The sequence below is a fragment of the Eucyclogobius newberryi genome, unplaced genomic scaffold (genome assembly GCF_026437365.1).
Source record: "Eucyclogobius newberryi isolate DKJ021-1_F unplaced genomic scaffold, fEucNew1.0.hap1 SCAF_2, whole genome shotgun sequence".
Classification (NCBI taxonomy): Eukaryota; Metazoa; Chordata; class Actinopteri; order Gobiiformes; family Gobiidae; genus Eucyclogobius; species Eucyclogobius newberryi.
Genome location: NW_027315834.1, coordinates 11780543 through 11808178, shown reverse-complemented (window position 1 = coordinate 11808178; position 27636 = coordinate 11780543). Strand labels below are relative to the sequence as shown.

The 27636-nt window shown below is 44.9% G+C and overlaps 1 protein-coding gene across 1 annotated transcript in view; it reads left to right on the top strand.

The window, feature by feature from the left end:
• Positions 1-115: 115 nt before the first annotated feature.
• Positions 116-27636, top strand: part of LOC140367133 (uncharacterized) — a 38248-nt gene continuing 10727 nt past the window's right edge. The window contains exons 1-12 of the mRNA XM_072453479.1: positions 116-797; positions 876-908; positions 990-1180; positions 1326-1368; positions 5097-5225; positions 9001-9303; positions 12190-12339; positions 13249-13542; positions 14967-15185; positions 15352-15498; positions 21736-21966; positions 24804-24989. Of these exons, the coding sequence (XP_072309580.1) occupies positions 132-797; positions 876-908; positions 990-1180; positions 1326-1368; positions 5097-5225; positions 9001-9303; positions 12190-12339; positions 13249-13542; positions 14967-15185; positions 15352-15498; positions 21736-21966; positions 24804-24989 (2592 nt within the window). The 5' untranslated portion in view covers positions 116-131. The remainder of the gene's footprint in view (positions 798-875; positions 909-989; positions 1181-1325; positions 1369-5096; positions 5226-9000; positions 9304-12189; positions 12340-13248; positions 13543-14966; positions 15186-15351; positions 15499-21735; positions 21967-24803; positions 24990-27636) is intronic.

The following is a 27636-nucleotide window of genomic DNA, read 5'->3' as shown; positions in this document are numbered from 1 at the left end:
ATTATGTGTTTGTGAATGACATTTAAGACCACTACTGACGTTGTAAACAATGTAAAGATTGTCTATAGAGTCTATATTCACTTCTTGTTGCTCTTCTCTGCAGCTTTAGCCTCAAGTAGGGTGTCTCTGTGATGGATCCCCGAGGGCCTCCCATGGGGCCTGACTGGGGCCCGCCTCACCCAGGCTGGGGGCCTCCTCACTCAGACTGGGGCCCTGGCAGAGGCTGGGGCCCTCCTGGCGGCGGCTGGGGGTCACGTGGACCTCCACCACCTGATTACTGGGGCCAGAGAGGTCTCCCAGGATGGGGTCCTCACCCTGATGACTGCCCTCCTCGAGACTGGGGCCCTGAGGAATGGAGGAGGGAGGAAGAATGGCGACGCTGGTACGAAGAGTGCAGGGCTCGAGATGCCTGGGGACCACCAGGACCACCGGGTGCAGGTCCTCTAGGACCACCAGGTCCTCCCGGACCCTGGGACATGCCCCCAGGCCCATGGGCCCCAGATGGGCCCATGGGCCCGCCTCCTCCCGGGGTGCCTGCACCGGGTTTACCTCATCCAGTAATCCCTCCGATGGGTGCCCCTCCGATGGGTGCCCCTCCGATGGGTGCCCCTCCGATGTGTGCCCCTCCAATGGGTGCTCTTCCAATGGGGGCCCCTCCTCCAGGTTTACCTCCTCCAGGCATCGGGCTGCCTCCTGTAATTCCTCCTCCTGGGGTTCTTCCCCCAGTAGCTCCTCCTCCTGACTGTCCCCCACCCTTTTGCTTCCCGACGTACCCTCCAGGAGGCTGGAATGCAGCGGTGAGGCCCTCTTCAATTTTACACAATGCTTTCCATTTTGATTGACTCATAACACATTTTACCTTTGTATCGATGCAGAGTTCTGAAACCGAAACAGAAAAGCCCATTTGGGTCAGTCACATGACACATTTATTTTGCCTTTCTTTGGCGTGTACTTGATTTTTATTCTGAATTATCCTTTTCTTGCTGCAGATTAAAGCCCTGCTCTCTGCCCCCACGGCCTGCCAAACAAGGCCTGCTGAAGTAGCCCCTGAGCCCATTGGACCTGTGCCCCCGGGAACAGAACTAGTGACCAAAACCAAAATTAAAAAAAGAATTAAGGTCACAAAAGCCAAGACAGTCATCAAACACAGAGGCCTGCTGGTGAAACGTGAACTCGACAAGTAAGTCAGCCACCTTCAGCACAAACTTGATTCAACAGTTTTGTACTTTCTTAAACAACATAAATGTCAACGTTAAAAGTCATTTCTACAATATAATACTTTTAGTGTGATATGATTGTGATTTAGTCATTTTCTTTCTTCACAGACCTGTTCCTGGCCGGTCCATAGGAACAATCACTTTTGTTGGGGTAAGAGCCATGGCACATTTAAACTATTAGAACATGATCTTCAGTCTATTTTGCTTTCCACTAGTTCTTACTTGGCAGGGGACGATATTAAAATGTAAAAATTGAAAACGATATTATTAAGTAAAATTATGACTAAGTTAAACAACTATTACACACAGCCAGTCCAAAGAAATAGCCTGTGTGTGTGTGTGTGTGTGTCTGTCTCTGTGTCTCTGTGTCTCTGTGTCTCTGTGTCTCTGTCGTAATGTCTATCAAAAAAAACATTAGAGTGACATACATACAAACATAAGGAAAACCGGAATTAACTTTCTGAATTGCTCACCTCTCGTAACGCTGTAAGTTAAAATGGCAGCATTTCGTGTCCTTTTACCCATTTGAATTAAATAATTAAAAAGTGAGGGGTAAAGTTACTCCAGACAAAAGCTCAGCTGACACTAATATGCGAGAACTCGTTAGACGTTACACGTCTGCAGTTTTAATTTAGTCTTTAGTTAAGCTTTTTGTTTGGGACCATGTACAAATACATTAATCTTACAATTACACCGCATTACAAATCATTATTATATAACAGTAGCTCAGTAAAATACACAATAATGTTACCATTTCAAAAACAATCATTTCCTAAAATTACAAAATTAGTTCATACAGAGGGAAGATTTACTGTAAAATCACAAGCACCGTTAAGCTAGGATGTGCATTTTCTTCAAAAAAAATTCTAATCAGTTTTTTGAAAAATAGAAACATAAACATGACCAAAGAGTAAACAAAAACGATAGTAATATAATAATAGTAAATAAAAATAATAGCCTGAAGCGGTGATGATCGGCCTTCGCCGCGCCGCAATTGACCTGTTATTACACCTGCTGCTGAATCTGTGACGCTGTCGCATCTTCTTCCTTTTGCTTTACATATGATGTCAGGGTTCAGAATAAGCGGTATGGCATCGCAAAATGCGATGCAATTTCTCTCAAATGCGATGCATTCGTCAGAAAAAAGTGTTTGTATCGCACCTTTTGCGATACAAAAATGTGTGTTCAATTGTAAAACCAAAACGCCTAAAAGTACTGATCACTCGTCAATCAATTGCCAACAACGGCATGACACATGTAGGACGCTGTGTTGTCATGACAAGTCCCGCTGCTGTCTCAGATCGCGCGTCTGAAAGCGGGAGGAGCCCGTGTGGTAAAGTTAGCGTCATATTCACAGATTCGGACTTCCGAGGTCAATAGCTCCTAAACGCAGAAGTCTTTGCAGATCATTCACAGCCAAAATACTCGCGTTCTTAAAAATCAGATGCATATTTTGGGCGCAGTGAATTACACTACTCCGAATGTGCAGCCGGAGCCGAGACGAGTACTTAGGGACCGTCATCAAATGTGCAGCTGGAGCCTAGACGAGTGCTTTTAGGAAAACGTCAAAACATCAAATAGCAAAACGGAAACGTTTTATAGCTGGAACGTCAAATAGAGCGGTACAATTTGAATAACACAATAAATACACCATGATGGACACCACAGCAACTTTATTTTTCCATCAGAAGCTAATACATATTTTTTGTAATTGTAAAGACAATTAATTAATATGTAAATGAAACTCCAGCTAATAGTCATCTGATTGATGATGATATGGAAGAAAGTTGTAAATAAGGCCATCTGACTTGGTGTTAATTTGTTCAACAAATTTTATTTGCAAGTTTTCTGTTTTTTATTTTGGAAAAAATGTTTAAAAGTGTTTTTTCTGACTGTTTACAAATACATTTGAAATAAATAATATTGTTACATCAATGGACTATATTGATTTGTTAGTCACTTTCGTGTTTTGCAATGCAATTATCAAATTGCTATACCAATTAGAAAAAATGTACGGATTGTTTAGCAGCACTGCTATAAAAGAGAAAATCCTTAATCTGAGCTCTGCAGCCTCATAGTCAAGATCACCAGGGTTAGGCAGGAGCATCAGGTTATCCAGCATCTTTGTTGACAGGGAATTCCTTGACTTGGTCTTTATTCTCCCACTCACAATCTGAAATTGAGATTGTCTCAGGAGCGCGCGCACCGCCTTTGCCCCGCGCACCGCCTTTGCCCCGCGCACCGCCTTTGCCCCGCGCACCGCCTTTGCCCCGCGCACCGCCTTAGCCCCGCGCACCGCCTTAGCCCCGCGCGCGCTCCGCCTTAGCCCCGCGCGCGCTCCGCCTTAGCCCCGCGCGCGCACCGCCTTAGCCCCGCGCACCGCCTTTGCCCCGCGCTCCGCATTTGCCCCGCGCTCCGCCTTAGCCCCGCGCTCCGCCTTAGCCCCGCGCACCGCCTTAGCCCCGCGCACCGCCTTAGCCCCGCGCTCCGCATTTGCCCCACGCACCGCATTTGCCCCGCGCTCCGCATTTGCCCCACGCACCCCGCACTAGCCACGGTGGCACCCGTGCCGGGTTTTAGGGATGGATTACAAGCCTCGAACTAACGGGCCGGACACGGTCAATGACCGGCGCAAAAATCAGTTTTGACCGACTCCAAAATCAATGCTCCGGACATAATGACCGACGCAAATTTTTCGCCGTAATATATATTTTTAATAGGCAAAAACAGCGCGGTGAACATGCCCAAAGCGATTCCTCTGCACAAACTCGGGCGCGCTGTACTACAGACCACGATTATTGCTGTAGTTATACAGCGGAGGAAGGCAGCGGAGCGCATGTGCGCGGGCATTTCCATCGCTTAAGTTTCGTTTTGACAGACATGCCACTTCGCAGTCTTCTCTCTTCTCATTGGCCGAGCGGTGTCCGTGATCTAATGTCGATGAAAGCGGGCATCTGATTGCCCGCTGCGCTCGGTTGCGTTCGGTTGTACTCGGAAATGCCCGCTCTAATTTTGCGCCACAAGTGATATCGAGGTTGGCGGGCGTCAATCTCTCCTCAGTTCGCAATTCAGTCTTTTTAAAGTTGTTTGCAACAAAAGCTGTAATTTTACACATTAGGGACAATGTCAATGTGGAAGTATCCAAGGGCCCCGCCCCCTTTGGAGTTGTTAGCATCGGGGCAATCTATATATGTTAGTATTTTGTAGACTGTGATTTTATATATTCCACAAGATCTCCTTGTGTCAAATGCTGTAAACAGTATTTATTTTGTATATAAGAAACATTATTGTATTAAATTAAACAGTATTAAAGATCATGATCTCTGGTTTATAGGAATTCAGTATTTGTGCTCTTCATATCAAATAACAGATAAAAGTACTTTAAATTGTTTTACATGCCCCTTGTGGGCCCCTGAAATTGCTGGGGGGCCCCTAACTTTTTTAGGTAGGGGGCCCCCCTGGCCCCTAACTTTGAAAATCTATTTCTCAGCATGTAAATGATAACGAGACATGTTAATAAAAGTTCATTTACTGTTTTCCTTTCCTTGTGACCGATTCAGAATTAGCCATGACAGGTACCAAATGATCGGTACCTGTCATGTTGACAGGGACGTAAAAATAATTATTTCAAGGCTTGGATTATTTTCTCCCCATGTCAGAACAGATGGCCGGCCATTTTGATTTATTTGAAGTTACGTAGCGAGACCTCTGAATATTTGTCCTTTTAAAACACCTTTAAGGCTTGTTTTTGAAAAGTAGATTTGGCATAGTTCCCTACAATATAATAATATAGTGAAATGTGAAGTCTAACCTGTTTCATGCACTTTAATCTTCTGTTGCTGGATTTGATTTCTGATTTGATTGTCTTCAACTTTAAAGGTATCGTTCGGACACATCGAGAGAGACCGCGACAAGGAGAAGTTCACATTTTCCTTCTCATCGTTTTTTGGGAATCCCAAATCCTTGGTCAAAGGAGTTTGCGTTCACTTCACGGTTGTTCATGAAAGTGTAAGTATCTTTAGTTTTCAGCACTATTTTGTTGTATTCAATACTGCGGCCGAACAAGTCAAAATTCCCACCACGATATTTGAAATTGTTCTATCCAGAGCCTTTTTTTAAGTTGAGTTTAGTCTTTATTTGAAGAGACAATGTACAGAGACATTAAGCTCGTAAAAGACACCAGATTGTTGCTAAATAGCTAATTTCCATCTGCAGCTCCTGATTTCCCTCTAGTTTTGCAATCAGAGCACTCTTGGGTGAACCTGTTGTCTTGGCTGATTTGAAACGGACGCGACAGGCACTCCTTTAACTCCTTTAAAATAATATATTTCAAATTTTGGGTTCAGTTTGTGCTCTCAGCAACCTTCCACCTGGAAACAAAATAAACTGTCCACTCTACACCTAGAACTGTTTAATTTCACAAAATCATCATGCTGTCCAACAGTTACATGATTTTAAACTTTTTAGTTGAGGTTTAATGATCAGACAAATGTAAAATATCTGTAAAATTAAGCACAAGTGCAGAAATGTCACGGTATATACTTATAAGTTTACAACGTCACTCATATTTTTGTGGAATATTTTTCACTATAAACGATGAGCAAAATCGAATAGCAAGTATATCTTCAAAAACACGTTCACAATATCTACATTTCAATATATAATGCCCACCACTTCTGTTTTCTCCAAATCATTTTCTTACACTGGAACATAAAGTATCACACACTTGCATAAACACGAAAAGCTGGGTCAGTTTGTCAAGCCCCTCCCACTGATCGTCACTATGGAGCCTCTGAAACGACTGAAATTGTATAAAATTGCTACAGGAAGGAGAGCTTTTACAAAACGCTGCGCAGATATTCATTTTGGACCAGTATTGATTTAATACAATGCAGATTGTACGCTTAATATTAATCAGCTCCTGTGTCTTAAAAGCACAAACTAATCAAATGTCAAATAATTATTTTAAATTCTTACAAATTAATGATTCTTTTAATCATTGGATATAAAAAAAAAAACGTCATAGATTTTAATATCATAATCTCATATGAATTGTAACTGTACGGGACATTCAGTTTTTGAAAGAAATCGCCAAATTTCTGTTGCACAAATGTTGAACTTTATCACCATTTGTTTTGGATTGGCTTCACACACTTGTCATATTCATCTCATAGCTAAAAGTATTTTCAACTGACAACAAATGCACCTTTTGAAGTGGGAAAAATGGCACCACTTTCTGAGGCGTTTGCCAGCAGAAAAAAGTGAAATCATTTTTTCCACAGAGAAAAGGTCGAACTCTGTGCCAGTTTTTCTCATGTGCATTGGACCCAGTAACTACAGCCAAACGAACCATAAACCAGGACTTTATTAGAGCCGATGGTTGCGTCCGAATATCGACACTCTTCCCTCCTACACAGAGCCCTATTAAGGGCTCACGCCTTTTTGCTGTCCGAATGTCCACCTTGAAAAGTAGGTCAACTGGACACGACCTTACCTTTAGTACCTTACCTTACCTTAGTACCTTACCGTACCTTACCTTAGTACCTTACCTTAGTACCTTACCTTACCTTAGTACCTTACCATACCTTAGTACCTTACCTTACCTTAACTTAGTAAAAAGATCACCATCACAGGCAAAAGATTTAATAAACCACAGTGTTCTCGCTGAGGGGTTTTGGCATGGCGGTACGCTCCGGTTGGTCATAGCCGTGCTCAAAAGATACCGCCAGGTATTAAGATAACTCGCACGGAGTTCTTACGGACTGCGGCGCTTGCTCATGCTGGCGAAGAGTGCCGCGGCGCTCGCACGGTAATCTAGATCGCCGAGCGTCGTGCTACTTTTTTTAAGTACATTTTGCAAGCGCCGCCTGCGGCACGGTTTGTCCCACCGCCATTATTCAACCTCAGCCCAGCGAGAACACTGAACCAGTCAGTTTGTTCTATTGGAAAATTCTACTAAAGATGCAATGCAAATCCCAAAAAATACAATTTAATTCCCAAAAAAAGTCAAACTAATGTGAAGAAAGATCAATGGTTTTCTTCATATGAGGTTAGTGATACACACAACAGTTTATACAATACAAACCAGTGTTTAAACATTTATGTTTATAATAATAACTAGATAATTTGCAACGGCTGAAGCCATTGCTAGAGTGTCTGCGTCTCGCTCTCTCTCTCTGTGTCACAAAAGAATAAAGCCTAAAGAATTACGCAGACATAATGCCCCATTTATTTCACTGGGGAAAAAGTACTAATACTTTTGAAAATCCTGCAAAAAGTAAAAGTTGTTCAAAAGTAATAGCACACGTACTACTGTGAAAGCGATCATAATGAGGTATAACTTGTATGCAATGGAATTTTTTATTATGATTTCAACAAGAACATATAGTGCCTGCGTGACATCACGCAGACACTCAATAACAACAACACACAGGTAGAGCTCCCTGCATTATTAGGACCATAATTATATCATATGGTAATGCTAACACTTATCGTTTTTATCGCCCTGTTTTTACATTATTTCCTATGACATTTGTGCATCAACGCTGCACCAATGCTCTCTAGCCTGTATTATAACTACTACAGTGCTTATTTTATATATTTAATCTTTATTTCAGTTTTTCAAGAATATAAAACATAGAACACGACCAAAGAGCGACAACCAAAACAAAAATAACACAAGCAGCACTAAACACCCAAAGAAACTTAATCACGGCACTTTGAAATTAAAATAAGAGTCCTATTTGGTCCAAAGTCTGTGTGAAATTTGTCCATTTCCAAAATTAAGTCTGAATGTAATTTTATTAATTTGTCTATCGTTGGTGAGGTGTGTGTCATGATGTCTGTGTGATGACCTTTTTTTCCTGCCGCTAAAAGTACTTTCCATAAGTATCCATTTCTTGTATCCATGGCATGACTTCTGAGGCCCAAGTACATTGTTCTAAAATTTTGTGGGAGGGCAGTGTCAAAAACAATGCACTGTAGTGCCTTGTTAATTTCTGTCCAATATTTGATTGGAACGAAATTTACAGAGTAAAAAGAATTGTCCATATGCGGGCCGCACCTGTCAATAAGCCCCAAGTGCTTACGTTGTAATATGAGATATTTACACATAAATAAACGCGGAAGTGATGCACAGGTCCGCTGCACTGTGGGTCTAATTAGACTAATTTCTCAGTGCGATGAGTTGAATTGTAATAAAACACACAGCATTTTGATTTGTGACATGAGTTATTTACGCAGAAATATGGTCCCCTGTAGTGATCCACGGGATCCACGCTACACGTGTCTTTGCTTTTTGCCGCGTCTCGATTCACTTCCTCCTTTGACTAATTTCTCTGAGTCTGATTACCGTATTTTGCACACAAAAAGGCGCACCGGATTATAAAGCGCACCATCAACTAATGGTCTACCATGGGTACTAGTCTATACATAAAGCGCACCAGACTATAAAGCGCATGGACGTTTTTTGGGGACCTTAAAGGCTTTTAAGTGCGCCTTATAGTGCGGAAAATACGGTATAGTAAAACATATCGTTGTGAAGCTTGAAATGTAGAGAACACGACGTGTCTTCTGGACAGTGACCACTGGCCACTGATGTCTTCTTCTACAGTGTGTCAAACACTTGCGCTTCCTGCTAGAGGGCCCCCGGTGGTCATTGGCCAGTAAATCTATGAATTAGACACACGGCTGTAATGACCGCAAGGTTCAAAGGATGGGAAAAAAGTAGCTTAATTATGACCCTAATAGACACTGAAAATGTAGATACTGTTTTATGTTTCAGAATGAACAAATTGCGACCGACATCAAGATTCCGACCCACGGCACTGAGAGCGTGGACCCAGAGATCCTGGAGGGCGTGGTTGTCAAACCCCTGGAGCCGTTCATGGGGAAGGTCAACGCGTACATCGGCAGGATCCTGACCTGCTTGAATTTCGAGAAGAGTGACTGCAACATCACTCTGCTCAAGGATGACCAAATCCTGATGAACCGCCTCACAGACATTGCCACGAACAAATGCAGAGCCACCAACATCCGGCCCAAGGTCCCGGAAACCTTCATCCACACGGGCGAGACGCGGGAGAAGGTGAGGGCGCAGGCTTTCAAAGATCAAGATAAGAATGGGAGTTAAAATATCAACAAGAGATGATAATATAGTGGCAGTAAGTGCAATCGTCAGTCAAGGCTAAAAACGCTACAAAACATACTTTATTAGGAGAAGCGATATTGGCAATGAATGTATTCAGACTGGGAGAAAAAAAATTATAGAGCCATCATTATATTGCCTTATGTTTGGGCTTTAATACGTTTATTCTGTAGTGTAGGAAAATCTGCCTTCACACTTTCATTTTGTGGATTCCCTGTTTTTTTAGGTTATTCATCAGACTTAATTTGTAACTGCTCCTCCTGTAACAGCAGCAGTGACAGTCTCTCCTCTAACTCTGTCGGTTCACACACTTTCACACCTTTGAACCTCTCATACTAAAGTTATTTGGAGTAGACATGGCAAAACTGATCATTTAGATCAGGGGTGTCAAACATCCGGCCCGCCAAACGTTTTAATCCGGCCCGCAGAACGTTTTGAATTAATATATATATATATATTTTTATTCATAGAACTGTAGGTACATCCGTAACCGTTGTTGGCGCTAAAGCGGGTTCCACACCGCCGCAGCCGAAGCGTCCAGTTTACATTCAAAGTCTATGGTAAACGCGCGTCGAGCACGTAGTGCGTTAGCCGCGGTGCGATTTCTTTGTTTTTGCGGCGCGATTGGTGCGTTTTTTTACGCTCTCGACGCTTTGAGCGCGCGTATGAGCCGGAAAGCGGCTTACGCCACGAGTTCAGATATGTTGAGGTCTCTGGCAGCTGAAGCGTATCAGCCGCCGCAGCAGCCAATCAGAGCTGACGCTCCAGTGACGTACGTACGTACGTATTGCCCCTCGCATTTCCGGTATTCCCCGTGGAATTCCCCAAGAATCGCCACTTTTTCCTTGCTCGTCAACAATGGCAGACGAACGATTGGTTGTGGCTGTTTGTGGGAGAATGGAGCTGTACGATGTATTCACGGTGGAATACAGAGACAGAAACAAACCAAAAACGCGAAAACAACACTCTCGATATCCGCCATTTTACACAATGAAAGGCCACACTGACAACAACTCCATTGCTCATGCGACAACACCTCTACTGCGCATGTGCACAGAGAGCTCAAGCGCGCCATGTACAGTGGCCGGGGCGTCGATAGCGCGCGTCCGGTGCGTAAACCTTTCAAATGTACACGCGCTCAAATTCTGCGTCGGGCGCGATTAGGCCGCGGCGGTCTGTACGTAGCTTAACACTACACGTCCCACAATGCCGCTGGTGGCCGCTCCTCCCCCGTGCGGCTTTTCACTGCCGTGTGTACTGCAAGGGAGAAGTGCTGAGGAGTAACGACGAGCATTTGCGCACTTTACAGCACTTACGCACCTCAGAGCAGAGGTCTGAGCTAGGACAGAGACGTGTGGCTTTAGGAAACACGTGGAAGAAAGAAAGAAGACTGTTTTGTGGATGTTAGAGCTGTGCTTAAAGTGGAGCTAACAACAAGAAAACTAACTTCTGTGATGATGCTCTGTGAGGAAAACATCCAAACCTCTACAAACCTGGGCAGATCAGGAGCCACAGGTAAAAACACAGGTCAGAGTGTAATAAAGTATGAACATGACTGTGTCCACACTAATGTGACTGAACACAAACACAATGACCTCATTTGAGTCACTACATGAATCATTTGTCACTAAGATCAGCTTAAACTATGAAAATATTGAGCTTGAGCAGAAACATGTCTGTGATATGAACATTTCACATCAGAAATCACGTCAAAAGTCCATGTTCCTGCTGCTGCATGAATATGGACTCAGTCTTTCACCTGCTGCACATTTGGGAAACAGTCTCCACAACTATTACTAGGCTGTAAAAAAGCTATTTATTTCTTATATATTTTTATTGTTTTACGTTATGTTCGGCCCGCGACCCAGCATGAGCGTCGAAATTCGGCCCGCGGCCCAAAATGAGTTTGACACCCCTGGTTTAGATGAAAAACTTGTCACATTCAATTTTAATTTTCTGGTGCTTTTAAAAGTCTTTTTAAGAGTCTTTTGACTTAAAGTTTACCGTCTGTTCTCTTGGAATATAGCAGCATTACTGGAGCGTGATATCGGCGGACTGATATCAGTGCTTTTGGCTGATACCGATATTACTCAGTGATGTGGCTATCCCTAGTATTGGTTGATGTTTAATTATCAGACAAATGTGAAATTCCTGTAAAATGAATCACAAAGCTGCAGAATCATCTCATACCTGTATTTGAAAGGCTGCAACAGAACATTTTTTTTAAAAATTACCTCTTTTGTAGCATTTTCACTTTTAATGACTAACTCGAAAGTCAAATTTTTACATATTTTCAAAGCAACATAATCTAAATTTCGAAATGTTGTCAACTCTACTGTTTTTTGCACTATGGTTAATTATGGTGGTGACTGAAAAATGACAATTCTGGTATTTAGTTTTCAGATTGTCCAAAAAAGGGTGGAAGTAAAGGGCTGGAGAGACCAACTGGATGGTTTAAGCAGGAGAAGTTTATTTACAATCCACACGGGCAACATAATCCAACATGATGAGTGTTCCAGAGGAGGTTTAAAACGCAGGTGTAGTGCGACAGTGGGGGGCCAGTAAAGGCTCCAGTTTGTCGCACCAGCCAAAAAATGCATAATGGAGAAGAAAAAAACATATATAAGTTGCACTGGAGTATGAAATGTGGTTGCAAGTGTGAAAATAACAAATAATATCACATAAGTTGCTCCAGAGTATAAGTATAAAAATAAGTATAAGTCGCGCCCCGGCCATAACTATGAAAAACTTACAGTCCGGAAAATACGGTAATTTTCCTTACAAGTATTAAATGCGCGGGTTTGTCTTTGTGTTCTTGTTCTCCAGGGCGTGATCCTGAGCTTTAAAGACACAGCTGGAGGTTTGATAAAGTGCAACGCTCATGGAGTGATTCCATTTGACGTCAAAGAAAACTTGGGTGATGTGGAATTTACGGCAAAAGACGTAAACCAAGAGGTGGAGTTCACAGTCATTGAGGTAGGACTGGTTTGCAGTAATGTGCTGCCGATGCTTGCTGCATTTCACTGAAAGAAAATAATTGATTAAACCTACTGTTGATGTTTTTATTTATGTAGTAGGGACGGTGCAAATAAAAGAACAGCTGCATGCTACTATGACTGGATTGGAAAATATATATATATTTTTAACATTAACCACAGTTATAGTGAAAGGCTCATTCCAATTCAAAGTAAAACTGAGTTGTTTTAACAATCCTGAGCAGATTTAGAAATCTCTCGAATTGGAACTGAACTAGAATAAGACCCGTTTGTGTTGTAAATTACATTATATTGTAAAAATGTATTATTGAAATCCGTATCAAGACAAAGCACAACTGCACCTGCTCAGTGTTAATACTTCCTGTTTATTTCCGTTTCTTTAAATTTAATAAATACTAAACCGAACGACGAGTTGTGGTGGATGACTCTCTCGACATGTTAAATACAAAGCAGGTTAATACGTTCCCATGAAAATAATCAGTCTTTACTTACAATTTAGTTTGAAATGTATTTGGTTGTACTGCATTTATATATGGGTCATGCCCTCACACGGGGTCTGAGCTCGGGGCTGCGCTCTGAAAGCGAAGGGGGCAGAGAAACGGGACCATGTGGGACAACACTAGACTAATGAGCAGTCAGATGTTTTGACCGTGCTGCAGGGGGGGTACAAGAGCCGGTACAAGCCGCAGCTGCTCCCTAGGCTCTGCTGCTGTGCCAGTGCGGGACACAGGCTGTTGGGACAGAAAACGGGCTGACCCTGTGCCCCCTGTAGCACACTCTTTAAAAAAAAAACCTAATGGCACAATGTATGTTCCTCTCAGTCTACAGCCCTGGTATCGTAACACCTGTGATACATTTAACTTAAACTATTGTAATATTTGTTCCACAGCATCGTCCAGGGAAGCGCGCCGTCCGGATCTGCAGAGTCGCCCCTCCTCTCCTCGTCACTCTAAGTTCAATGACCACTGAAGAGAAGGAGGAGTTGGTGGAGGAAGAGGTGGATGAGGAGGTGGAGGTAGAGGTAGATGAAGATGAAGAAGAAGAGGAGGAGGAGGAAGAGGAGAGTTCAGAACACCTTTGTGACAAGCCCCTTCAACTGAGAGCAGACATCCCACTGTACAACTTCGAACTGGACTCAGAGCTGTACGAGGGCGTTGTGAGCCAGCCCATCATCAGGCAAACGGTCAGTGAACGCAACACAACTGCTTTTCTTATAGTGTGGTACTTACTGATCCAAATACACTCTTTCTTTGGACTTTTTCAAACTTTGGTCTATAAGCAAACTTGTTTAAGTTACAAATCATTGGAATAATGACAAATGATTTTAGTAGTCACTAATCATTTTATTGTCATTTGTCAATAAAAAGTTAAAATCTGGTGACTAATTTGAGATATTTGACAGGTTTTACTTTTTTTTTTTTACTTTTTTTTTTTTTTTTGATAACTTAGAAATGCATTGGCTCACAGGCCACAAACTTAAAATATAATATATCAGCCACAACAGCAAGCAGTTTTATTATTCAATTACCGTATTTTCCGCACTATAAGGCGCACGTAAAAGTCTTTAACGTCCTCAAAAGCCGTCTGTGCACTTAATTGTCCGGTGCGCTTAATATATGGTTTATTTCTGGTTGTGCTTACTGACCGCGAAGATGTTTTGTGTGGTACACGGTGTATAAAGAAGATTTTGGACACGAGACGTTGATGCACATCTGGATTTACAGTACTCCGGAACTGGAAGTCCCAACAACATGTATGCAAAGCATTCTGGGAACAGTAGTCTAGCGCTACACGCGGCGCTTTGTCAAAATGTAAATAACATTTTCAGTCGGGCACAACGCAGACACCTACCGCTAAATAAAGGACCCCAAGAAACTTGGCCCAAGATGGCTCCTACCAAGAGACCATTGGATCTGTTATATTATCGCAAGAAATGTGCTTACGGGCTAATCAGTCAACTGTGGTCAGAGGCCGGAAGGCCGGAATCATCACTGAACTGCCGCGTGGATCCGAGATGCGGGATCACACTGGCACGGAGCACTATCGGCACTTTGGCTGCTTTTACCATTTGCGCCCCAGCAGACATTAAACCGGGACACACGGGACGAAGTCTGTGCAAAACCAGGACAAATGCAACCGGACACGGGACGTAAAAAATCGGGACTGTCCCAGGTAAATCAGGACATCTGGTCATAGCTATGCGGGATGTACACCGCGGCATTTGAAGGATTTGAGGACGAGGAATGAACTGAAAAAGTGAGTGTATTGTGTATTTTACGTGTTGCAACTGAACGAGGCTGGGAGTTGTTGTGAATACGCTAACGTGTCTTTTAGCGGTTGCAGAGTGTGTTCTGTGTTTTTTACGTGTTTACAAGTGATCTTGACTGAGAATTGATTTGGATGATTGATTGATGATTGATTTTAGCGGTAGCAGAGTGTGTTTTGATGTTGAACAATGTTGTCCGTCTGTTTTGTTTATCTTATGCACTTTGTGTATGAGCCAGTACACATGGTACACAAATAGATGATTGTGCTTTTAATAATCCGGTGCGCCTTTTCGTGCGCAAAATACGGTACATTCATCTTCCTGACTTTCTTTTCTTCCAGACCACGATGCCGGGCTATCCTGGTCAGATTCACACAATGCTCGGTCTAAGCAAGACCAATGTGACATTTGACCACAGAGATTGTGGAGTGACGCTGCTGAAGCACGACCAAGTGCTCATGAACCTCCTCATCGATAAAACTAAGGGCAAGAAGAGAGCGGCTAACATCAGGCCCAAAATCCCATTCACCTTCACACACACTAAGGAGAAGCGAGAAAGGGTACGGACCCTTATTCACTGATGCTAAACATTCAAAATGCATTCTGTTCTAATGCTTATTCCCATTAACGCTTATAGAGCCTATATTATGCAAAACTTACTTTAATGGCTTTAACCATGTTGTTTCCCCATCGGAACAAATCTGCAGTGGGTTTTATATGTTCCAGGGCATCGTCAAAAAGTTGGTTGCAGGGAAGGGTGTCATAACGACGAAAGAACATGGAAACATTCCATTTAATAAGAAGGAGAACTTAAGTGACACAGAGCTCAACGCCAATGACGTCAACAAAGAAGTGGAATTTACGCTAACGCAGGTCAGAGCAACTCTTTAACTCAGGGGTGCCCCACTTTTTCAGCGCGCAAGCTACTTTTAGATCAACCTATAGATTTATATTGCTTTATTTTTAGAAACCACTATAGAAACACAATATAAGCCTAAATAATAGGCCTATATTGTGCCTAATAATATTGTATTGTGTATAGATGTGCAACATAAAGCGGGGAAGAGAAAATATGTTAATTTACTTGACCATTAATACAGATGACTATTTTGAAAATAATAACTAGACTAAATTAGAAGGTTGAACTTATAATCACCTCACTTGAAGTGATAGCTCTTTTTTAACTATAATATTAGTTATTATAAGACATGCTCTATGGTAAAGCTGAGAGGAGGGGCTTGAGACGTAGAAAAAGTCTGCTTCCTTTGGGTCGCGAAGGACAGAAACAGCGTGAACAGGTAGGATTACACTAAAACCCTCTTCCTGCTCCTCGGCCTGACTCCCTCTCCTCTCTCCTCCCTCATGTGAGCGTTGTAAAACTCCTTCTGTAGATTTTGCACCCCCTCCCCCACTGTGGCCATCTCTGCCAACCCAAACCCGGTCTCCCCCAACTCTCCCACCCCTCTCACAGTTCAGGAACACGATGTGTGCAGACTATATTTAGGAAATCCAACCCTCGAAAAGCTGCTGGATCAGACGGTGTCACTCCGGCCACCTTAAGACATTGTGCAGGCGAGCTGTTCCCTGTCTTCACAGGCATTTTTAACACCTCCCTGGAGTCATGCCAGGTCCCAGCCTGCTTCAAGTCGTTTATCATTGTCCCTGTCCCCAAGAAGCCCCGGATCACTGGACTTAATGACTACAGACCTGTGGCGCTGACGTCTATAGTCATGAAGTAATTTGAATGCCCGGTCCTCTCCCACCTCAAGTCCCACACCTCCTACCTTGCTGGACCCCCTGCAGTTTGCTTACAGAACCAACAGGTATGTGGACGACGCCATCCACCTGGCACTCCACTTCACCCTGCAGCATCTGGACTCCCTGGGAACCTATGCCAGGATCCTGTTTGTGGACTTCAGCTTGGCATTCAACACCATCCAGGACAAGCGTCTTTGGGTCACTGAAAAGCGCTATATAAATAAAAGTTATTATTATTATTATTATTATTATCCTCCCTGCTCTGCTCCAGGACAAGCTCTCCCAGCTCAACGTGCCTGACTCCACCTGTTGGTGGATCACCGACTTCCTGACGGATTGGACGCAGTGTGTGCGAGTAAGAATGTCTCAGACACGCGGACTATCAGCTCACGGTCTCCACAGGGCTGTGTACTTTCTCCCCTGCTCTTCTCCCTGTACACAAACTGCAGCACCTCCAGCCACGACTCCGTAAAATGAATTAAGTTTGCGGACGACACCACCCTCATCAGGCTCATCTGGGACGGGGATGAGTCTGTCTACAGGAGGGAGGTGGACCGGCTGGTGTCCTGGTGAAGCGGTAACAATCTGGAGTTCAATGCCCAGAAAACCGTGGAGATGATCGTGGACTTCAGGAAAATCAAAGCCCCCCCTCACCATCTCAGACTCCCCCATTTTCACTGTGGACTCCCTCCGCTTTCTCATCATCATCATCACCCGGGACCTCAAGTGGGAGCCCACCATCAGCTCCCTTACCGGGAAGGCCAGGCAGAGGATGTACTTCCTGCGGCAGCTGAGGAAAGCCAATCTGACAGTGGAGATGATGGTGCAGTTCTACATGGCCATTATTGAGTCCATCCTCACCTCCTCCATCACTGTGTGGTACGCTGTAGGGTTGTGTTCAAAATATCGATACGGTGATATATCGTCACGGACTCTGTATCGATACGCGTTTTTAATTTAATGTATTTATTTATTTACTTTTAAAGATTTTTTTGGCCCGTAGGCTTCAAACGAGGTGGAATAGTACTTTTCATCTGCTGTTTGGGAGCTGTGGACCTTATCAGAAGCTGATGCTGCTGCAGCATGTTCAGACAAGGCCAATTGTTTGGCATGTTTCCATATATTTCTTTTTGGATCAGTTGGTTGGACCGACACCTTAACGTGGTGGAGGGGTTTGAGTGCCCGACTGATCCCGGGAGCTATGTTGTCGGGGGCTTCAAGCCCCTGTTAGGATCTCCCAACAGGTCCTAGGTGACGGGTCAGACAAAGATCAGAAGCCTCTTATGATGACAACAATAACAAGGCCGTTTACGTCTCCCGGATCGGCGTCACTGGGGTCCCATCCTGGAGCCAGGCCTGGAATGGGTGCTCGATGGCGAGCGCCTGGTGGCCGGGTCTTTCCCCACATGGCCCAGGCACAGAGACTAACTCTGGGGACATGGAACGTCACCTCGCTGGGGGGGAAAGAGCCTGAGCTTGTGCGGGAGGTTGAGCGATACCGACTAGATATAGTCGGCCTCACCTCCACGCACAGTTTGGGCTCTGGAACCCATCTCCTCGAGAGGGGCTGAACGCTTCACTTCTCTGGTTTTGCCCGCGGGGGGAGGCGGCGGGTTGGTGTGGGCTTGCTTATAGCCCCTCAGCTCAGCCGCCACGTGTTGGGAGTTCACCCCAGTGAACGAGAGGGTCGCGTCCCTCCGCCTTCGGGTGGGGGACAGGTCTCTCACTGTTGTGGCGGCCTACGGGCCGAACAGCAGTGCAGAGTACCCGGCCTTCTTGGAGTCCTTGGGAGGAGTACTGGACAGTGCACCGACCGGGGACTCCATTGTTCTACTGGGGGACTCCATTGTTCTACTGGGGGACTTCATTGTTCTACTGGGGGACTTCAACGCCCACGTGGGCAATGACAGTAACACCTGGAGAGGGGTGATTGGTAAGAACGGCTTCCCCGATCTAAACCCGAGCGGTGTTCAGTTATTGGACTTCTGTGCTAGTCACGGATTGTCCATAACGAACACCATGTTCAAGCATAAGTGTGTCCATCAGTGCACATGGCACCAAGACATCCTAGGCCGGAGGTCAATGATCGACTTTGTTGTCGTGTCATCTGACCTCCGGCCGCGTGTCTTGGACAGTCGGGTGAACAGAGTTGTCAACCGATCACCACCTGGTGGTGAGTTGGATCCACTGGCGGAGGAGGAACCTGGACAGACTTGGCAGACCCAAGCGCATTGTGAGGGTCTGTTGGGAACGTCTTGCGGAGCCCTCTGTCAATAGGGTATTCAACTCGCACCTCCGGGATCCCGGGGAGACTGGGGACATTGAGTCCGAGTGGACCATGTTCTCCACCTCCATTGTTGATGCGGCTGCTCGGAGCTGTGGCCGCAAGGTCTCCGGTGCCTGTCGTGGTGGCAACCCCCGAACCCGGTGGTGGACACCGGAAGTAAGTGATGCCGTCAGACTGAAGAAGGAGGCCTATCGGGCCACTCTAGCTTGTAGGTCTCCTGAGGTCATTGACAGGTGTCGGCAGGCCAAGCGAGCCGCGGCTCGTGCTGTTGCAGAGGCAAAAACCCGGGCCTGGGAGGAGTTCGGGGATGCCATGGAGGAGGACTATCAGTCGGCCCCAAAGAAATTCTGGCAAACCGTCTGGCGCCTCAGGAGGGGGAAGCAGTGCCTCACCAACACCGTTTACGGTGCGGGTGGAGGCCTGCTGACCTCGACTGGGGATGTCGTCGGACGGTGGAAGGAATACTTTGAGGACCTCTTTAATTCCTCAGTCACGTCTTCGAAGAGGAAGCGGAGACCGGGCACTCAGGGGCCGGCTCACCCATCACCCAAGCTTAAGTCACTGAGGTTGTTCGCAAACTCCTCAGTGGTAGTGCTCCGGGGGTGGATGAGATCCGCCCTGAGTACCTAAAGTCTCTGGATGTTGTAGGACTGTCTTGGCTGACACGTCTCTGCAACATCGCGTGGCGGTCGGGGACCGTGCCTCTGGACTGGCAGACCGGGGTGGTGGTCCCTCTGTTCAAGAAGGGGGACCGCAGGGTGTGTTCCAACTACAGAGGGATCACACTCCTCAGCCTCCCGGGTAAGGTCTATTCCAAGGTACTGGAGATGGGAATCCGACCGATAGTCGAACGCGGATTCAGGAGGAGCAGAGTGGTTTCCGTCCTGGTCGTGGAACACTGGACCAGCTCTATACCCTCCATCGGGTGCTCGAGGGTTCATGGGAGTTTGCCCAACCAGTCCACATGTGCTTTGTAGATCTGGAGAAGGCTTTCGACCGTGTCCCTCGGGGTGTCCTTTGGGGGGTGCTATGGGAGTATGGGGTACGGGGCCCTTTGCTCAGGGCTGTCTGGTCCCTGTATGACCGGAGCAGGAGCTGTGTTCGCATTGCTGGCAGTAAGTCAGACCAGTTCCCAGTGCATGTTGGACTCCGCCAGGGCTGCCCTTTTTCTAGGTGCTGTCAGGGTTCGGAGGGTGTCCGGTTTGGGGACCACAGGATCTCATCTCTGCTGTTTGCAGACGATGTTGTCCTGATTGCTCCATCAAACCCGGACCTGCAACATGCACTGGGACGGTTTGCAGTGTGAAGCGGCTGGGATGAGAATCAGCACCTCCAAATCCGAGGCCATGGTTCTCGACCGGAAAAAGGTGGCTTGCCCTCTTCGGGTGGGTGTTGTGGTAGACCGTTGTGGTGAAGAGGGAGCTGAGTCGAAAGGCAAAGCTCTCAATTTACCGGTCGGTCTACGTTCCTACCCTCACCTATGGTCATGAGCTTTGGGTAATGACCGAATGAACAAGATCGCGGATACAAGCGGTCAAAATGAGTTTCCTCCGCCGGGTGGCTGGGCGCTCCCTTAGAGATAAGGTGAGGAGCTCGGCCACACGGGGGGAGCTCGGAGTAGAGCCGCTGCTCCTCCACGTCAAGAGGAGCCAGTTGAGGTGGCTCGGGCATCTGTTCCGGATGCCTCCTGGGCGCCTCCCTGGGGAGGTGTTCCGGGCATGTCCCACCGGGAAGAGGCTCCGGGGAAGACCCAGGACACGCTGGAGAGACTATGTCTCTCGGCTGGCCTGGGAACGCCTCGGGATCCCCCGGAGGAGTTGGAGGAAGTGTCTGGGGAGAGGAAGTCGGAGTACCTGGTTAGACTGCTGCCCCCGCGACCCGGCCCCCGGATGAAGCGGAAGAAAATGGATGGATGGATGGATGGTTGAATGTATGAAGTTATTGGAGTATAATGGATTTATAGATAAGAACTTTGTGGATAAACATGAAATTTCATACATTTTCTTATCCAGAGTAAAAACATTACCCATTTGGTACATTTTTAAGGCCCTTTTTTCAAAAATGTATCAGGATACGTATCGCAATGATGGAATTATCGGATAAGTATCGTATCACGAGGGTCTTGGCAATACCCAGCCCTAGTACACTGGAGCCAGAGACTGCAGCGCATTGTGCGCTCTGCTGAGAAGGTGATCGGCCGCGGACTTACATCTCTGCAGGACCTGTACGTCTCCAGGGCTCTGGGACGTGCAGGTCGGATCACAGCCGACTATTCGAGACTCCCCTCAGGCAGGAGGCTACGGTCCTTCCGGACCAGAACCTCCCGTCACAAGAACAGTTTATTTTCCTCCGCTGTTGGACTCATGAATCACTTTGCACTCACTGCACTGTTCACTTCTTATTGCACTACATACGTTTATCTGTACAACTGTAAATGTATGTACGTAATCAAGCCTATTTTAGCTTTATCCTTATTTTTTGTACATCTGGTAGCTATTCATTGTTAATTGTTTTGTTGTTTGTTTTGCATCGAATCACCAGAACAAGTTCCTATCTTTGTGAATTTTGTTCATTGACAATGGCAATAAACCTTATTCTGATTCTGGTTCTACGGCTCCAATCATGTCTTGTGTTGTCGGCTCGCGCCACAGTGTGCTCCTGCCGAAACTCAGAAAGTAACAACTGTAGGCTCCTCATGCTGATAGTAACTCATGGTTCATGAGGTGTGGGGACCTCCATGTGCGGACTGGTGTGCATCTACTGTCTCTTAAAGCAAGACAATAAACTTTGCTTTGGGATCAACTGCCATTGCCTCCGAGATTGACTTAGATAGCGATCGATGCAATGGACACCCCTGCTTTAACGCATGATTATGATCCTACTTGGTACATTTTGTACATTTTATACCAAGTCTAGTTTTAATTGCACCAATTGTCTTGAAAAACATGAGTGAATGAGTTGAGTTTGTCTTTCTGTCCTTTCACCAATTATGTGTTATCACAATGCAGCTTACAATGAACTGATACTAGTTTGTATTGCCGCTCAATCTTGGTTTCCACTCGCAGGTAAAGAATAAGAAGCGTGCTATCCGCCTCCGTAGAATCAATCGGATGTCTGAGCAGCTTCTGCAAGAGAAGAAGAAGCGACAGGAGCAAGAGGAGTTGCGCAGAAAGAAAATGGAGGAGCGAAAATTGGAGATAGAGAGGAAGCAGCAGGAAGAGGAGGAGATCCGTTTGGAGGCCGAGACGAAGAAAAAAGAGGAAGTGGCTGCTGCGTTGGCAGCTGCTCGAGAGAAGGTGAGGTGCTGGTGATGCAACATATCTCAGTTCTTAAAACTCGAAAACCAAAAACCGGACTTTACACTTACTATTTTATCATCACTCTTATTTTCATTGTCAATAACAGCAAGCTATATTTGAAAGATTATTTTCTCAACAAAATGAATACATCATTGATTTGCATTGAAATAATATGCCCCAATAAGCAATTCCCAATCATCTTTTCATAACGCATTTCTTACCCTTATTCCGGTTCTGACGGACTCAACAGGGTTCACTCTGTAGTGTAAGCTCTGAAGCCCTGACAGTGTTCATATGCACATCTCAAGGTGAAGATGCATCACACTATCATGTGGGCTGTAAGATCTTCTGTTACCACCCACCTATTTTTGCCCTGTGCACAATGGTTGGACATACCCAAATGGCATTGCTTATTAAAAGAGGATCTTACAGCCCACATGCAAGTGTGATGCATCATTAGAAAGCTTAGGCCTTCTAGTTTCTGCAGATGTGCACATGAACACTGTCAGGGCTTCAGAACTTACACTACAGAGGCCCAAACATAAACAAAACATCCTTTTTTAGTCTCGCCTGAATATTGTTAATTTGTAATGGTCCTGAGCAAGACATACTTCATTGTGTGCATATGCTGTTCACTATACATGCTGTTTATCTTATTGACAACTGTGTAAAGTTTCAGATCTCTGGGAACAGGCATTTTGATGCTGTTGACCTTTTTGTATCAAAAAGTATATTCGGAACAAGTGATCCAAATATGCGCCAACTGTGCCAAACTGCTTTATTACAATTTTAGCTCCTCTATGATCATAAAACATACATTTTGATGTTTTGTAGGCCACCAATACCCATTATAACTGCTAAAAACAATGTATGTGAAAATGTGTAAATAGGAGTTTACCCATGAATTTCCCATATAAAGGTGAAAAAATATATTTATTTTTATTTCATTGTTGTATTGATATAATAATACAGATATAAGATATTCCTTTATTGTCCCACATGGGGAAATTTCATTGGTGCAACGCAGGTAGATACAGAGGTAGATACAGAAGAACAGATCACTTATAGGAAGTCTGAAAAACACTTTCAGTAGAAGATCTCCTATAAATAAATAAAAACTCCATAGACAAATACATAAATACCATTGCATGTGATCCCGACAGTAATTGCACATGAATATGTGTCACGACAGCACATAGATTGCACATGAATTTCACAGTAATTGCACATGAATTCCAACAGCAATTGCACATACGACAGAATTGCACATCAGTATTAGGTTAGGTCAGTATTGCGACGGGATAACGTGACGATCTCCGGGTAAGACGACTGTTCTCCGCAGTTTCATGAGTTCCTCCTTTGTGGAAACGCGGTACGCCGCCGGCCGGGGGGCGGGGCTGGAGCCGGAGCCGGGGGGCGGGGCCGGATCCGGGGGACTCAGAGCCAAGACACATCGCAACGACACGACGAAAACACTCAATCCAGCCGAATAAAGTCAAAACAAGTTAATTTAAAGCGATTCCAGTGCGTGTCCCGATCGTTCGTCAAGTTCCTCTTTCATATAAACGTGTACATAAACGTGTACCGACGACACGCCGTACTTTAGCGCGGCCGGAGGGCGCGGGGGGGCTGGTGGGCTGGTGGGCTCACTCGGAGCTAGCTCACGTCACAACAACACAACGAACGCAACGAAAAACGCTCAAATCCAGCCGAAAAAAGTCAAAAACAGTTGAATTAAAAAACTATTCCAGCGCGTGTCCCTATCGTACAGTAAAATAGAAAAAATATACTAACTATATTTACAAAATATAGGAGATAAAGCACAATAAGTGTGAGAAAGAAGAGAGAGCAACAAAATGCGCGCAAAATGCGCGTTCAAAAGGCTAATAAAATCAGAAAAAGTTATGCGCAAATTCTAGTCCCCTCTTCTCCTCGTCTTCTCCTCTTTACAGCCTTACGCAGGAGAATTAGAGGATTCTGTGTGGATAAGTTCTAAGTCCAGCCCCTCTTTCGAAAGCTATTTTTATTGGCTAGAATAATATGTCAAAGTCTGCTACGTCACTAGCATGCGGCGCTATGTGGCTACAAACACGTTAGCTTGGCGCGTCGGAACTGCCGCATTTTTTTCCTCCGGAGGCTGTAGAGAACAAACCCGGTGACAGAAAAATGGATGGTCTCATTCTGTAGGTAACAGTCTGAGGAAGAGATCGATGCCAAACACCATTTTATAAGTCAAACAGGTAATTTGTTATGGACTGAGACATGCGCCGAACAAGCGCATTCTCGTCCGGTGAGAAATGAAGAAAAGTTTGTTTACTTGACAATATCTCGAAATCGGATAACTTCAGGAAAAATACAAGTGGATATTGTTGTTCAATGATTCCTTACGGACAGACTGAGCACAAGGATGTACAGAATTAAAGCCGTTTCGTCCGTCATAAACAGCAAACAGGTATGACATGCGTTTGTAAAAGTTGAGACTTTCTCACAAACTATTGGCAATTGCTTCTTGGGGCATATTATTCAATGTAAATCAATGACATATTCGTTTTGTTGAGAAAATAAGCTTTAAAATGATGTATGGCTTGCTGGTATTGACCACGGAAATAAAAGTGATGATGTAGGAGAGTATTTGAGATATGGAAAATGCTCGCCGGCGAGCAGGTGGGTGTTAACAGGTTTTTTAAAAAGCAATGCCATTCTGGTATGTCCTATTGTGCAAAGGGCAAAATAGGCGGCTGTAATGAGTTTTGACAACCAATTTTACACTTTTTTATTTTTGGTCACTTTTTTATGATTCCTTACATGTTTGCTAATCTTGTCCTTATGTTCAGTTGACTCCTCTGGGATTCATGATGCGTGGGCCCGACCCGGATGAAAGCATTAGTAAAGACCGCTTCGATGGCACTGTTCTAATTGCCATCTGCAAACATCCTCCAGTGGAGCTCAAGGAGGAACCAGATGAACCCAAAGATCCCGACTCAAAACCAGGCCAAAACGGAGCAACAAAGCCCTCTGAGGTTTTACCCATTTTATATTCTCATCAAAAACACACCCGGAGATGTATTTAGCTTCATTCACGCTTGTTTTATTAGTATTAGTCACGAGGCCTCAGAAATGCTATTGGACTGGAGTCAAATTGTGTTCACAAATACATGGTTCGTTTAGCATAGCAGTCACTTTGCACAAGGGCTTCATTTGTTGAGGTATTAATACATTTAGTAAAGGTGTAGTTTTCTGTGTGTACTGCCCCTCCATCCAACCTGCTGGGTAAATTCAGACTGAAATAATCTACAACCTGACACGCATGGAAAGGGTGGTGTCCAAAGATCAGAGCCATGCAGTCATGTTTGTTTCAGTGATCAAACTTCTCTCTCTGATTCATAGTTTGTCACTCCTTGATTCTGCAAATGACCGCAATGGTTTTCACTAGAGATGCACCGATTCCAAAATTGTTGGCCGATACGATTTCCATTTTTTAAGGAGGTTGGACCTGCCAAAACCGTTTTTTCCGATACCGATTTTCTATCTAGCCACTGATTTTCCCACAAACTACCCAGTATTATATGAAAAAATGCATGTGCATGTGCATGTATACAGGACACACGTTTTAGAATATAAAATGTAATTTATTTTCTGGAAAAATAGAAAAATAAATAACTATATATAAAAATAATATATATATACAGAACTATATACTAACTAATATGGCCTGGAGAAGAGTGGGGGACTCCTGCAGAAGATGTAGCTCCAATGGTTCCAGATTGAAATCAAATGAACTATTTTCATAGTAATTTATACATTTGTAATTTTACATATCCTTTTGAATGAGCTGGGACCCTCTGCAGGAGAGGAACAGGTGGAACATGAGGAGGGTCAGTCCCAGACCGCTGCCAGCACCTCCCTCTCAAAGCTGGAGGACTAGTTGAGCAGAACAACAACTCTTCTGACAGCCCTGCTGCTGTTTTTTCAGGCCCCTTCACGTGTCCCTACTCTTCTGCAGATGTCCTCTGTCTTCTGGCCCCTTCATGTGTCCCTACTCTTCTGCAGATTCACACAAACCAGCGCAAATTATTTTGACCGCATCAACTATCAACACGTAGATTTGAATCGTCTCAAAGTTGTAATAACTTACCCCACAGTCCAGTCTCCTCTGATCCTCCTCCAAGCTCGGTCCTTCTTGTGTTCCACCAAAGTTGAACAAATCTGAACTTTTCTGCGACAAACAATTTTAACGCTTTGAAGCTTACGCCTGTCAAAGCGTCTAGAGCGGAAAACACAAACGCACCCTCCGCGCTCCACACCGAAAAAGCAGGAATCGCACCGCGGAAAACGCAGGAGGTGTTCGACGCGCATTTACATAGACTTTGAATGTAAATTGGCCACTTTGGACGCCGCGCTCTGAAAGAGTCTTGCTAGTTTTTAGCTGATTTGCTCTGGGCGCGCTGAGCTGCTACGCACCGCGCATGCGGGTCAGTTTGGATCGGCCGAAAACCGGCAATTATGACATGGACCGGCCGGTCACCGATTCTGGCCGATTCGGCATAAAACCGGCTTTTTAAATCGGCGGCCGATTGATCGGTGCATCTCTAGTTTTCACTCCTGTTTTCTCTTACAACACATAGGATAAGATCAAGTACCGTATTTTCCGCTCTATAAAGCGCACGTAAAAGTCTAACGTCCTCAAAAGCCATTCGTGCGCTTAATAGTCCGGTGCGCTTAATATATGGTTTATTTCTGGTTGTGTTACTGACCGCGAAGATATTTTGTGTGGTACACGGTGTATAAAGAAGATTTGGGACACGAGACGCCGATGCGCGACTATATTTACAGTACTCCGGAACCGGAAGTCCCAACAACATATGTGCAAAGCATTCTGGGAACAGTAGTCTACCTGCACGCGGCACACAACATTTTCAGTCAGGCACAACGCAGACACCTACCGGTAAATGAAGGACCCCAAGAAACTTGGCCCAAGATGGCTGCTGCCAAGAGACCATTGGAACTCTTATATTATTACGGGCTAAATTATTAGTCAACTGTGGGAATCAAAAGGCCGGAATCATCACTGAACTGCCGCGTGGGTCCGAGATGCGGGATCACATGACCAAAGAGATTTTAGCACGGAGCACTATCGGCGCTTTGGCTGCTTTTACCATTATGAGCCCCAGCAGACATTAAACCGGGACACCGGACGTAAACAATCGGGGCTGTCCCAGGTAAATCGGGACGTCTGGTCATAGCTGTGCGGGATGTACTTCGGCGCTTTTGAAGGATTTGATGACGAGGAATGAACTGAAAAAGTGAGTGTATTGTGATCTATTTTACGCGTTGCAACTGAACGAGGCTGGGAGTTGTTGTGAATACGCTAACTTGTCTTTTAGCGGTAGCAGAGTGTGTTCTGTGTTTGTATTTTACGTGTTTACAAGTGATCTTGACTGAGAATTGGATTTGAACGCGTTTCATAAAGCTCAACTGACTCTGACTTATCCGTCTGTTTTGTTTCTTATGTGCTTTATAGTCCGGTGCGCTTTATGTATGGACCAGTACACATGGTACACAGAGAGCTGATGGTGCGCTTAATAATCCGGTGCGCCTTTTTGTGTGCAAAATACGGTAGTCTTGGCACCAAAACAATTTATCTATAATTGTGCCTTTGAAAATGGG